Genomic DNA, 13,771 nt, shown 5'->3' on the forward strand with positions numbered 1-13,771 from the left:
GAATTGAACACCAAACTCCATAAAACCCCGAGCCGTAATTGTTGCGTTTTACCACTACACTACGATCACAAGAGGATTATTTTAATTAATTTTAAAAAGCCAAATGAAGTTCAATTTCAATTATAATTCAACTATATACAAGAATACAGTCAAATGAAGCATCATTCTTCCTGGGCCAACAGCACACAGCACATGTAGTTATGAAAGCAGAGAAGCATACAGCCACAAACAAAATATAGCCTAAATCTATGAGTAGCATGTCCTGTAGATTGATGGTGCATGGAATGTTGTCCTGGTCCAGTCTGTCTTCCACTGAGCTAACACTGGAGTGCAGCAGTGATGGCAGGAGACCCACAGATCCCTTTGCTGTCCCTCCCACACTGCCACCGGCATCTCTTCAAAGCAGCTGCAGCTAGTGACACCACAACATGACGGTCTGGGTCACACAACAACTGAGGCCATGCAGCTGTTGGTCTTGCCAGTGCATCAGTGAACCCAACTTGCATTTTCATTGCTAATGTCCAACAAGGTCTTGTGACCACAATAAAAACATCCAAGACAATCATTCGCATTGTGTGTTGGATCGCATACAATGCTAAGCATTAAGTCCAGGGGACAACAGGATACGCTGCGTCTTGCGATTGAAGAAAGGACATAAAGGATGAACATATACAACATTGAGGCAAAGAGGCAGCTTCAACTGTGCATGCTGGTAAAGAGGCAGACTCAAGAATAGGGAGCTAGTTAAAATTCAGCAAGAGGATGAATTGTTTAGGAGGAGGAGAACTGCAAAACCTTTTATAGATATGTGAGGAGCAAAATATTAAAAGTAGGACCATTAAAAACAATTTTGTAATCAGTTACAAGGAAATGTCAGTCCAATTAAATTCAAGGCTTTATTCAATCATCAAAAAGGATACAAAGAGTCTCCCAAAAATTTTAGGCAAAACAGAGAATCTGGTGAGGAGGAATCAATGAATTTGAATGATACTAAATAGAAGAACAGGCTTAAAAGGCCTACCCCTTGCCCCTACTATGTTCACTGCTGTGGATAATTATTATTGACTAGGAAAATTTTGAAACATCACAGGATGCTTATGAGACCGAACCTACAACATTGCATGGAGTTTTGGTCTCCATATTTAAGAAATAATGTGCTTCCAAAGGAGGCAGTATACAGAAGGTTATTTGGCTGAATGACGTTCCCAAAAAAATGGGTTTGAGCTAAGTTCGGACTACTGTCACTGAAGTATATAAAAAAGTTTTTTTTAATGCAAGGAAGATTCTGAGGAGGATTAACAGGGTGACTACTGGGAGGATGTTTCTCCTAGCTTCCAAAGAAGGCAGTTTCAGGGACTTCCTATTTTAGAGATGAGGAGGAATTTAGCCTTTCAGAGGGTTATAAATCTCTGAAATCCTCTACCTTCAAGATTTGTACAGAGGAAGTCATTGAATATATTCAAGGAGGTGACCTACAGATATTTAAACAGTTAAGTCAGTGGGTAGAGGAAGAGCATGGGCAAGCAGTGTTGAGATCATGACTGAATCAGCCATGATCTTACTGAATGGCCATCTAGCGTAACATAAACACTATATTCTGCAGATGCTGTAAATCTTGAGGAACATGCATAATTTGCATGTTTTCTCCTTATTTTAGAAACTATGATAAATAGAAATCTTAATTAAATTACCATGGCTTAACACATTACAAATAATAGCCAAAACAGAAAATAATCTCTAAGTTCTCAAGATTTTCTACTGGATTATAAATGAAAACATGAAAAAAAGCACATAGACATTGTAAATGTATTAACTTTCGTCAACAAACCTGGAATGCAAAAATGAAGCACAAGTAACCAAATCAAAATCTCATTAAAAACACTTCATCAGAAAATACAGCTTATTCCTGATAATCAAGACAGCCACTTATTTGAGACAGCACAAAGAACAAAAATTAATTAGAAAATAGCCACAATTTCCTTCATTTATTTGGGACATTATGCTGCTTAATTGGGACAGGAGATTGTTGCCAACCAGTTTCTAACTAGCATGTGACCATTGCACTTGTGCTCAAAAAGTAGTTAATTTTGTCACTGACAGGTGGTGAGCAATATAAAGACAATTCGGAACTATTTTGCTCGTCGAGATTTCAAGCATCCAGGCTTCCTGATTGAGGGTCTTAGCCCAAAATATTGGCTGTTTATTCTTTTGCATTGATGCTGCCTGACCAGCTTAATTCCTCCAGCATTTTGTGTGCATTGCTTTGGAGATGTCAGAAATGGCTGAGAGTGAAAATTAAACAATTTCACTACTTCAATAAGTTAGGACTATGAAGAATCTGAAGGTATTGATAATCATCTTGCATGTTATAATGAAAATCTGGACGGTGCAATCGTCGATAGCATTCTTTGAAAGCAGTCCATTAATTGCACAAGGTGTCTGCACTGATTTTGTTTTTTTTTACAGTCAATTTCTCTGTCAATAAGTTTTAGGAACTAATACAGAGTTTTATAGTACTGAAGTAGTATTGACAGTGTTCTAATTTGTTCATTTAAAAATATAATGTATTACTAGTCAGTTAAACAGTAGTTTGTCTTTTTTAACTATTTTCATGAAACTTTGGCTAATTGAGGGAACCACTTAATTGGGCCAAAATATATTGGTCCCAATAAAATAGAATCCACCGCATTCAATTCAAAATATTGAATATTTTATATTATTTTTACTTTTGGTTTTACCTAACCAACCTTTCATTTAATAATTAAAAAATATCACATTATTTTAAACATAAGATAGCAATTGTGTAACAATGCCAGTTTGATTTGGATTGGAGTATCATTGTCAGGATGTATCGTGTTTAAAAATTCTGTTGCAACTCCGTAAGAAAAACTAGATGATTAGACTGACATAGCACTATTCACACACATAACAACAACATTTATAGATATATAGTCAATTTATTCTGTGGTAGGAAACAATTCACATCTTTTAAAATCAAAACCAAAACTGTAAAGAAAACATCTTTAATTTATTCTAATACTATTGTTAGACTAGAGAATGCATCCAATCCATGCAAAGATCATCTAACGCTAAGGCAAAAGACAAGTACATCAGTGCTGGAACAAACATAAGATTTGTATGCGCTTAAAGTTGAATTAATCGTGGAAAATGACAACAACAAAAAAATCAGTCTTCAAAGTTTCTTCCACTCCATATCATCTGGGGGATTCACAGCCACTGTCTTTTTGCCTACTTCTGTCCAATTTGTGCTCAGAACAGTGCCTCCAGATTCAGTCTACAAAGACAACAGGAAAAAGCAAATGTTAACTTTGGTTTCAAAGACACATCTCTCAAAAATGGCAAAAAAATGTTTGTTATAAAATCAGGATGAAAAGATGTGCAATGGAAAAATAGCAGCTTAGATATAGATAGTTATTAACTTCTCTGATAATCAGATATCCCAAGTGCCAGAAGGAAAAAAAAAATTCAAAAGCCAGAAATCAGGGATCCAATGAAAACAGTGACACACAGAGCAGTATGATCCACATCCTGACACTATAGTTGTTCCAAGAAGAACACTGAACATACACGTTTTGAAATGGTGCCTAGGATAGGTTAGGAAAAAAATTGAGATCTGTAGAATTGAAAGAGCTGATTTAGAATCAAATAGAAATACATAAATTTTTGTAGGAAAGTTAATTGAAGCCATGTGAAAAAAATTAATAATCATAGAAAAAAATCATGAATTGGGTAGGTTGCTTAGAAAGGAAAGTGAGCTTCGCTTATCAAGCAGTTAAAAAGACAAAGGTGAACAAGAAGATTAAGTTAAACATTGAGATGGCAATGAAGGGGAAATTCAAACTAAAAAAAAAGTTAAAATTCATGTGCATGAAATAAATCATTGGAATAAATCTCATCAGGTCGAAAAATTTTGTAAATTCTATGGAAACACCAATGCCCTTGAATGGAGAACCCTACAAAAAGTAGTGGATACAGCCCAGTCCATTATGGGTAAAGTCCTCCCCACCATTAAGTACCCCCTCCAACCTGGTCATGCACTCTACTTGCTGCTGTCATTCAGAAGGTGGTACAGGAGCTTCAGGACTCACCAACAGGTTCAGAAACAGTTATTACATCTCAACTAGCAGGCTCATGAACCAGTGGAGATAACTTCACTTGCCCCATTACCGAACTGTTCCCACAACCTATGGTCTCACTTTCAATGACTCTTCATGTCATGTTCTTAACATTTATTTTATTTATTATTGTTATTATTTCTATTTTTTCTTTGACATTTCCAGTTAGTTGTCTTTTGCACATTGGCGGATTGTCTGTCCTGTTGGGTGCGTCCATTCATTGATTTTACTATGGTTCTTAGATTTACTGAGTATGCCCGCAAGAAAACAAATTTCAGAGTTGTACATAGTGACAATACAGCGTCTTGAAAAAGTATTCGGCTCTCTACCATTTTTTGCATTTTACTGTCTGATTTTCTAAATATAAAATATATTGAAGTAGGATTTTATGAGCAAATCTACAAAACATTGTGCATTATGTCAAGTTAAAAGAAAAATTCCAAATCCTGTCAACACTTCCCTAAAAATTTAAAACCAAAATTATCAGACTGAAAAAGTATTCATCCCCTTTGCAATTAAGACACAACCTTTCCTCAGGTGGAAAATCCACATTCCCTTACCAACACACCCAATCTGTTGACTTAGAAAATTCAAGAACCAACTGTTTTCAATGAATTCATTAGAATAAATAAACTCTCTCTCTGTAAGGTCCAACACTATGGTGGATTTTCAACACACTAAACCAAAATGAATAAAAAACATTCAAGACAAGTCAGGGAAATTATAATATCTGGGGAAAGGTACAAGACCATCTCAAAGGCACTGAACATACCTCAGAGCTTAGTACATAGTGAAAAAGTAGAAAAAAATATAAAACCACAGCTGCACTGCCTAGGTCAGGCTGCCCCTCTAAACTCTGGAGATCACTGGAGAAGAATGGCACTTGTAAGAGAATCTACTATGGTCATGCTGAGTGAGCTGCAGAAGTCAGTAGCTGCAACTGGAGATGAAGTTCATAGCTCCAAAATCTCAAAAGCCTAGCACAAAAAGGGTATTTATGGAACAGTGACTAGGGAGATGCTCTAGCTAAAAAAACACCACATATCCTTGCCTATAAAGACATTGCAAATTATCACTTAGAAGATACTGAAAAGATATGAAAGGAGGTTTTGTGGTCGGATGAGACTGAACTGGAACTTTTGGTCTCGACACATAGTGATACATGTAGCGTAAATCTAATACTGCACACCACCCAGTTAACACCATCCCCACAGTAATCTACAATGGAGGCAGTGCCATGCTTTTCACAGCAGGGACTGGAAACTGGTCAGGATTGATGGGAAGATAAATGCTGCTAAATACAGAGAGAGATTTTAGATTTTAAAAAAACAGCTAGCCTCTGCTAGAAAGCTTAAACTGGGGAGGAAGTTCATCCTTCAGCAATAAAACGACCCAAAGCACACTCCCAGAGCAACCATGGAGTGGCCTCAAATGAAAAAAAGTCTTTCAGTGGCCCAGTTAGAATCCCTACAGCCCAATCAAACACTTCTGGCAAGACATCAAGTCTGCTGTCCACTGCTGCTCCCCAACTAACCTGACATAGCTTGACCAATTTTGCAAGGAGAAATGGGTAAATCTTGATCCATCATATTATGCAAAGCTAATAGGAGATTTATCCAAAAAGATAACTGGCTGTGAGAGGTGGTTTAACTAAGTACTTAACAAAGGGAGGTGATTCCTTTTGAACTGCTGATATTTCGGTTTTTGTATTTTTGTTTCTCATGTTTTACAGTTTTCCATTTTTTGGGGTTTACTCTGGTGAAAAAAAAGCACAGATAAAAAATGTTAGTTAAATTGATCAAAATTCCAGGTTGCAATACTCGCTTCTGTGAACAAGGGTTGAGGCTGAATACTTTTACAAAACACTGTATATGTACTTCGATAATCCATTTACTGTGAGCTTGAATTTTAACTTTGTATCTAATGTGTAAGTGAAAATTGGCTTATGTAGGGGTATAAAATTTCAGAAATGAAACAAAAATTGCAACGTTAACTATAGGTAACATATAAACGAGAATGAAAAAGGTGATCTAGCCTGAATTCCACTGATCTGAACTAAGGGACAGGATTGTTTCAAAGTTCTAAGTAAATTTATTATCAAGGTACATAAATGACCGCATTTACAATCCTGAGATTAATTTCCTTGCGGGCATTCACAGTAAATACAAAGAAAAACAACAGAATCAGCTGCACAAGACCAAAAAAAGTTTGCAAACGACAACAAATTGTGCAAATACTAAAACAAGCAAAATAATAATAAATAATAAGCAATAAATATTGAGATCATGATATGAAAAGTCCTTGAAAGTGTGGCTACAGGTTGTGGGAATAGTTCAGTGTTATCCCCTCTGGTGCTGAGCCTCCTGTACCTCTTTCCTGATGGCAGCGCTGGTTCCGGATGGATATTGCTTTCCTGCAACAGTGCTCCTTGTAGATGTGCTCAATGGTGAGGAAGGCGTTACCATAGGCTGTATCCACTACTTTTTGTAGCCTTTTCCATGCAAGGGCATTGGTGTTTCCATACCAGGCTGTGAAGCAACCAGTCATAATACTTCCCCAGTACACACCTATAGAAGTTTGTCGAAGTTTTAGATGACATGCTGAATCTTCACAAACTAGAGGCACTGCCATGCTTTATTTATAATGGTTCTTATGTGCTGGACCCAAGACAGACCCTCTGAACTGATAATGCCAAGGAATTTAAAGTTGATGACCCTCTCCACCTCTAATTACCCTATGAGGACTGGCTGATGAATATCTTCCTCCTGTGGCCAGTATCAGCTGATACTGAGTGACAGCTTGTGACAGCCAGATTTTCAATTTCCCTCCTTTACGTTGATTTGTCACCACCTCTGATTTGGCCAATGACAGTGGTGTCATTAACAAATTTAAATATGGCCTTGGAGTTGCGCTTAGCCCTACAGTTAAACAGTTACAAGAAAAAGTTTGTGAACTCTTTGCAATTACCTAGTTTTCTGCATTAATTATTTATAAAATGTGGTCCGATCTTCATCTAAGTCGCAATAATAGTCAAACACAATCTGCATAAATAACACACAAACAGTTGTACTTCTCATCAACACTGAGTACACCATTTAAACAATCGCAGTCTAGGTTCAAAAAAGTATGTGAACCTCCAGAGTAATGCCTTCTACAAAAGCTATTTGGAATCAGGAGTTCCAGGTTGTAGAGTTACCCTGCCCTATAAAAATGACACACAGTCAGGTTGCTGACAGAGCCTGCTCTTCTCCAGAAAGATCTTGTTTAGGGCCTTAGAAGAATTGTAGAAATGCACAAAGTTGGAAAAGGCTACAAAAGCATTTCTAAAGACTTGACTGTTCATCAGTCCACAGTAAGAGAATGGATCAAGAATTGTGAACAAGAAAAGTGTTTATGGAAGGACACCATGGAGGAAACCACTGCTCTCCAAAATAAAGTGCTGCACGTCTCACATTTCCAAAAGACCAACTGGATGTTTCACAACGCTTTTGAGACAATGTTCTGTGGACAGATGAGACAAAAGTTGAACTTTTTGGCAGAAGTGCACACTATGTTTGGAGGAAAAAGGGCACCAAAACCTCATCTCAACTGTGAAGCATGGTCCAAGAAGCATTATGGTTTGGGACTGCTTTATTTCTTCAGGGACTGGACAGCTTGCAATTGTTCAAGGAACAATGAACTTTTTTTTTAAACTTTTTTTATTGTATTTTTAAATGATTACAAAGTATGAAAAAACAATGTATATAACCCATACCCCCTCCCCTTAACCCCTCCCCCCTAACTGCCCTATAGAAAAAAAAAGAAAGAAAGAAAGAAAGAAAGAAAGAATGCCTGGTGGTTGGAAGATCTCCACATGCTCCATGGAATTCGTAATAATTTTAATATGTATATTTATTTCTTTCCCCTAATAACCAATTGTTTCATCTTCAAAGCATCTATATATTTAATCCTGTCTTTTGTAAATAAGGGCTCCAAATTTTCAAAAATGTTTCATATTTATCTCTTAAATTATAAGTAATTTTTTCTAATGGAATACAACCATAGATTTCTTTCTTCCAAGAATCTATACTTAAATGTGTATCCGATTTCCAAGTAACTGCAATAGCTTTTTTGGCTACTGCCAGTGCAATTTTTATAAATTCTTTCTGATACTTATTTAGTTTGAGTTTCAGTTTTATCCCTTCAATATCACCTAGTAAAAATAATATTGGATTATGAGGAAATTGTGTTCCTGTAATTTGTTCCAGTAAGGAACAATGAACTGAAAATTGTTTCAAGACATTTTACAGGAGAATGTCAGGGTAGCAGCTTGTCATCTGAATGTTAATAGAAGTTGGATGATGCAACAGACAATGATCCAAAACACAAGAGTAAATCAACAACAGAATGGTTTAAAAAGAAGAAAATTCATGTTTGGAATAGCCAATTCTGAGTCCAGACCTTAACCCAATTGAGATGTGAACTACTGATGAACTAAAACAGTTTTGTATGGAGGAATGCTCTAATTTCCCCTTGTCATTGTGCAAGTCTGACCAGCAGCTATAGGAAATGTTTGATGGAGGTTATTGCTGCTAAAGGTTCTAGCAGTTATTAAATACAAGGGTTCACATACTTTTTCCAGCCCGGAGTGTGAATGATTAAACAATATGTTCAATTAAGACATGGGAAGTATAATTCTTTGTGTGTTATTAGTTTAGGCAAATAGCGTTTGTCTGCTATTGTGACTTAGGTGAAAATCAGATCACATTTTAGGAGTAATTAATGTAGAAAACCAGGTAATTGCAAAGAGTTCACAAAAATTTTCTTGCAACTGTAAGTGTAAAGTGAGTAGAGCGGGTGGCTAAACAACCTGCTTTGTGGTGCAACTGTATTGTTGTTGTCAATCCAAACTGACTGGGTTCTTCAGTAAGGAAATTGAGAATTCACTTGCACAAGGAAGTATTGAGACCCAAGTATTGGAGCTTATAAACGTCGACATCGCTTCTCCCTGTAGATGCTGCCTAGCCTGCTGTGTTCTACCAGCATTTTGTGTGTGTGTGTGTTGTTATTGGAGCTTATTGATTAGTTTTGAAGGGATCATAGTACTATATACAGAGCTGTAGTCATGAAAAGCATCCAAAGTTATGCATTTTCACTCTGCAACTATTCCAGATGGTAATACTATAATGAATGCATAATGACTTAAACTGCAGATTGGGAAATTAACAAAATTTGAACAAACTGCAAAAGGAAATTATAACAGGGAAAATCTTTAATCATACAAACAGAGCAGAAAATATTTATGGGTAGATTTACTCTTAAATCACATTGAAGAATATTTTCATTCAATATATTGCAATTCCAAGCCACATTACTTGACCAAGAAAGTCAGCTAGGTTGTGATTTGGAAATGAGGTACCATTAATGCTCTTTCAAGAAAGACTAAGCAAATTTGACTGGGGAAAACCAGTGAAATGGAACGTATCTAAATTAAATCCAAGAAAACAACGACATGTACAACTATAATTAATCAGAGAATATATTAATAATTGTAATATAACTAATTAATAAGAGAAGTGGGCCTCTTACTTGCAGCGATTTCTGGATGGGAATTGGAGTAAATAATAGGGAGCCAAGGCCAAGTTAAAAGGACAAATCACATTATTGTGATTTTTTAAAAAAAGAAAATGACTTTTGCATGTATAATTACAAATTCACATTAACAGCTGATTCAAAAGTAAACTGGTCAGGACATCACAATTGTACAGAGTGATTTTCAACAAGTTAAAACAAATTAGATTGCTCATTTATGCATTTTATGTATTTTGGTACTTCTAGGAATAAGGAAATTAGGATAATTGGTGATTTATTCGTGCATATTTCATCAAACACCAAGTAGTACATTAATTCCAAAATATAGTGGATTCTCGCTAATTGGGTTTTGGTTAATCAGGGCAGCTGCTTATTTGGGACAACTCTTACAGAACAAAAACAGGTCAAAAAAATAGCCAGGATTCCCTTCATTTATTTGCGACACTATGCCAATTATTTGGGGTAGAAGATAATCTGTCACGTGCATTTGTGTGGCCATTAGACTACACCGAACTTACAGCAAAAAGTTGCTTAAGTTGTGTGTACTTCTGTTATGCTAGCCATTTGGGCTGACAGATACCAATTCAAAAAGCAGTGATTTCTGATCATTTTGTTTTTATCTTTTTGGGGGATTTTTTTGAGAACTTTGCCACAAAAAGATTTGACAGTACCCAAAAAAAATTACTCTACTTGACCAAATTAAAAGCCATCTGCTTAACATTACTCACCATCAGTTGCAGAGATAACTGGACTGCCAAAATCTACAACTGCACATTTGATACATTAGCGAGAAAAATGAGCATTATGAGAGGGACAACAGGGAACATCCCAAAAATGAAAGCATAAAGAAGGTGAGGATCCAGATATTGAAGTGGCCTTCAATCAATGGTTTTCCATTATACCTGAATGAGGTGTGCATGTCAGTGGACCAAAGTTAAAAAGCAGGTAGGTGGAACTAGCTAAGAAGCTGGGTCACCAAGATTTTAAAACAACAAATGGTTGATTGTCTTGATGGATATGTAGGCACCACATTAAATTCAAGAAAGCACACAGCAAGAAAGGTAGCGCTGATGCTCTAAGTGCAGAAACATGGAAATCTACAAAACTCCCTAACCTGCCTCAAAAATTATGTGCAGATAATAACTAAAATGCTGATGAAAGAGGTCTTTATTATCATGCCACACTGGATGTTTTCCTTTGCTAATAAGTGTTATTAATGTACCACAGCTCTGAGGGGCCGAAGGAGCGGGAGCAGCCCCCTCCTTCCGGAGAATCGCAAGAGCACTATTAATTCGGGTCTCGGACCCAGGCAAATGAGAGACAATGTAATGGTTTTGGCCAGGGCTCTTAGAGACACCTGTGCTGAGGGCATGACCCTGCTATGTAACAACTGGGTGGGGATTGCATCACCCTACTTTGATGGACATCTACAACTCTGCAAGTCAAGATAAAAGGGGACTGCAGAAGGCGGTACCCCAGAAAGACACACCAGAAGGACTTGATCGTTCAACACTCCCGTGATAGCTGGAAGCCAGTCAAAAGCCACGTGCGCTCCGTAACTTCTCTGCCTGGGGAGCAGGTGGCTGATAATACCGAGAAGGACTTCGAACTAATAACAGGGAAACAACGCTCCCCTGATTCAACAGTGTTGCTTCGTCAAAGACCCGGGCAAGTTTTCCCGTTTCTCCTCACTCTCTCTGAAACACGTGAAACCCAGCGATTCCCCAAAAAGTCTGACGCCTGCAGACTTATGAGTGACTTTTATATTTCCAACGGACAATATATTATCCCCTAGACAACAGTTAAGATTATTTCTTAATGATGATTATTGCTATACCCGCGCTTTAGATTGAGTTTTGCCAATGTATATGTTCTGAATGTTTGGTTTAACCTTAATTTTGTGCCCCCTTTATGAATAAAACGTTCAAGAATAGTGCCATCAGACTCCAACGGACCTCTCTATCTTTGCTGGTGAGTTATCCAGTTACGGGATACGTAACATAAGGTTGAAAGAAAACATTGGATTGCTTAACTGTGTTGTGTTGTTCAAATACTGTCTGTCAGGAACTGATAAAAATAAATTGTTAATTATTAGGAAAAGTACTAGATCTGGATTCTTTAAGGAGCCATTAATGGATAGTTTTATCAATCGTGTACTATGCCAGTGTACATCTGCTGAATTTATCTGTTGGTAACCTACAATTTTATATTACTGTAGTAATATTGGTAGTGTTCTAATTTGTTTTGTATTTCATTTAAAGACATAATTTGTTATTCAGTGAAACAGTAGTAAGTCTTTTTTTTAATACCTTTTTAACTATTTCCATGAAACTTTGGATAATTGGGCAGCCGCTTAATTGGACCAAAACGTACTGGCCCTGGTATGTCCCAATTAACCAGAATACACTGTATTTCTATTTGTAAGTTCTGAAGATTTGGAACGATGTTAAAATGTCTGCTATAAACTTTTCATTTACTTACCTAACAATAAATATATTCTGTCACATATTAAAAAACCTTTAAAATGAAATAGTAACAAGTGTGTAATACTTACAAATGACTTGTTCATAGCACGCTTTACTTCATCAGACCCATCTGCATAAATCTTCTGAAAAAGCTGGTTTAGAGCAGCATCTCCTTCTGGTTTTTCTTCATTCTCTTCCTTTTTTATCTCCATTACCAATTTATCCCAATTCTTTGTGTAGTGAGAAGAGGATGGATATGGTTGAGGCTGCTCTAAAATTATAGATAATTTCCAAACTAAATTAAGGGGTAATTACAGTAATCCAAATAATCTGAATATTACTGTCTTCAACAAATAGCATTTAAAAAAATAAGCACAGAATAACAGTGAATACAGTACACCACCTGACCAGTAGTACAGAATTGCAAATGAAAGTCTGTAGTTGACTTAAAGCCCACCAGTGTAGAAGGTACTTTAAAATTCAAAAAATTAAATAAATACAAATAAATAATCTTGCTCCAAACAAGAGAAAATTGGCAGATGCTGGAAATCTGAGCAACACACACAAAAATGTTGACAGTGCTTTTTTCCATAGATGCTGTCTGGCTTGCTGAGTTCTTCCAACATTTTGCATGTTGCTTAAATAATATTGAGACCTTTAAGCAAATTTTAGGGAAGGAAAATGCCATCTTTATTTGACTGGCCATTTTATGTACAGGGAAGATAGATCAGCTGGTTGAGTGATGTCACAACAACCACCTTGTACTCAACATCGATAAAACCAAGAAATTGATTATGGACTTCAGGAAGGAGAAGTTGAAGAAACACACACCAGTCCTCAATGAGGGATCAGCACAGGAAAGGGTGAGCAGTTTCAGGTTCCTGGGTGTAAACATCTCTGAAGATTTAGCCCGGTTCAACATATTGATGCAATAACAAAGAAGGCATGGCAGCAGCTGCATTTCATTAGGAGTTTGAGGCTTGGTATGTCAGTAAAGCCATGCCAATTTCTAAAGATGTACTGTGGAGAGCATTCTAAATGGTTGCATAAGGTGCAAAAATTTGTAAACTCAGACAAGTCCCTAATGGGCACTGGCCTCCCCAGCACTGAGGACATTTTCAAAAGGCGATGCCTCAAAAAGGAGGCATCCATCATTAAGGAGCCTCATCATCCAAGACACAACCTCTTCTCATTGCGGGCAAGCCTTAAGGCACACACTCAATGTTTTAGCAATAGCGTCTTCCCCTCTGTAATCAGATTTCTGAATGGACAATGAACCTATGATCACTATGTTGATATTAAAACTGATTCCGATGAAATAATTTTGTGATTATCAAACTAGTAAGATATGAAGTTGATATAAAAATATTGCAAGGAAAAACAAAAACCATGGTACATCAGAAATAAAGGCCACCCAGTGTAGTCAAGCCTCCAGATCCACTTATAGAAACACAAAAACTGGGGAAACCACTCAGAACAATCAAGGAAAAAAGTCAAATTAAGTAAAGCACCTTTTAGGCATTATTTAGGCTCCTCCATCATCGAGCCCATGTATATCCTGTCCTTCAGGAATTAGGGGCACAGAGGAATTTCAATTTC

The 13,771-nt window shown here is 36.8% G+C and overlaps 1 protein-coding gene across 1 annotated transcript in view; it reads right to left on the bottom strand.

The window, feature by feature from the left end:
* Positions 1–877: 877 nt before the first annotated feature.
* Positions 878–13,771, bottom strand: part of sugt1 (SGT1 homolog, MIS12 kinetochore complex assembly cochaperone) — a 167,814-nt gene continuing 154,920 nt past the window's right edge. The window contains exons 12-13 of the mRNA XM_059964741.1: positions 12,262–12,443; positions 878–3,295 (exon numbers count right to left, since the gene is read on the bottom strand). Coding sequence (XP_059820724.1) covers positions 3,194–3,295; positions 12,262–12,443 — 284 coding nt within the window. The 3' untranslated portion in view covers positions 878–3,193. The remainder of the gene's footprint in view (positions 3,296–12,261; positions 12,444–13,771) is intronic.

Source organism: Hypanus sabinus, chromosome 3, assembly GCF_030144855.1.
Source record: "Hypanus sabinus isolate sHypSab1 chromosome 3, sHypSab1.hap1, whole genome shotgun sequence".
Taxonomy (NCBI): domain Eukaryota; kingdom Metazoa; phylum Chordata; class Chondrichthyes; order Myliobatiformes; family Dasyatidae; genus Hypanus; species Hypanus sabinus.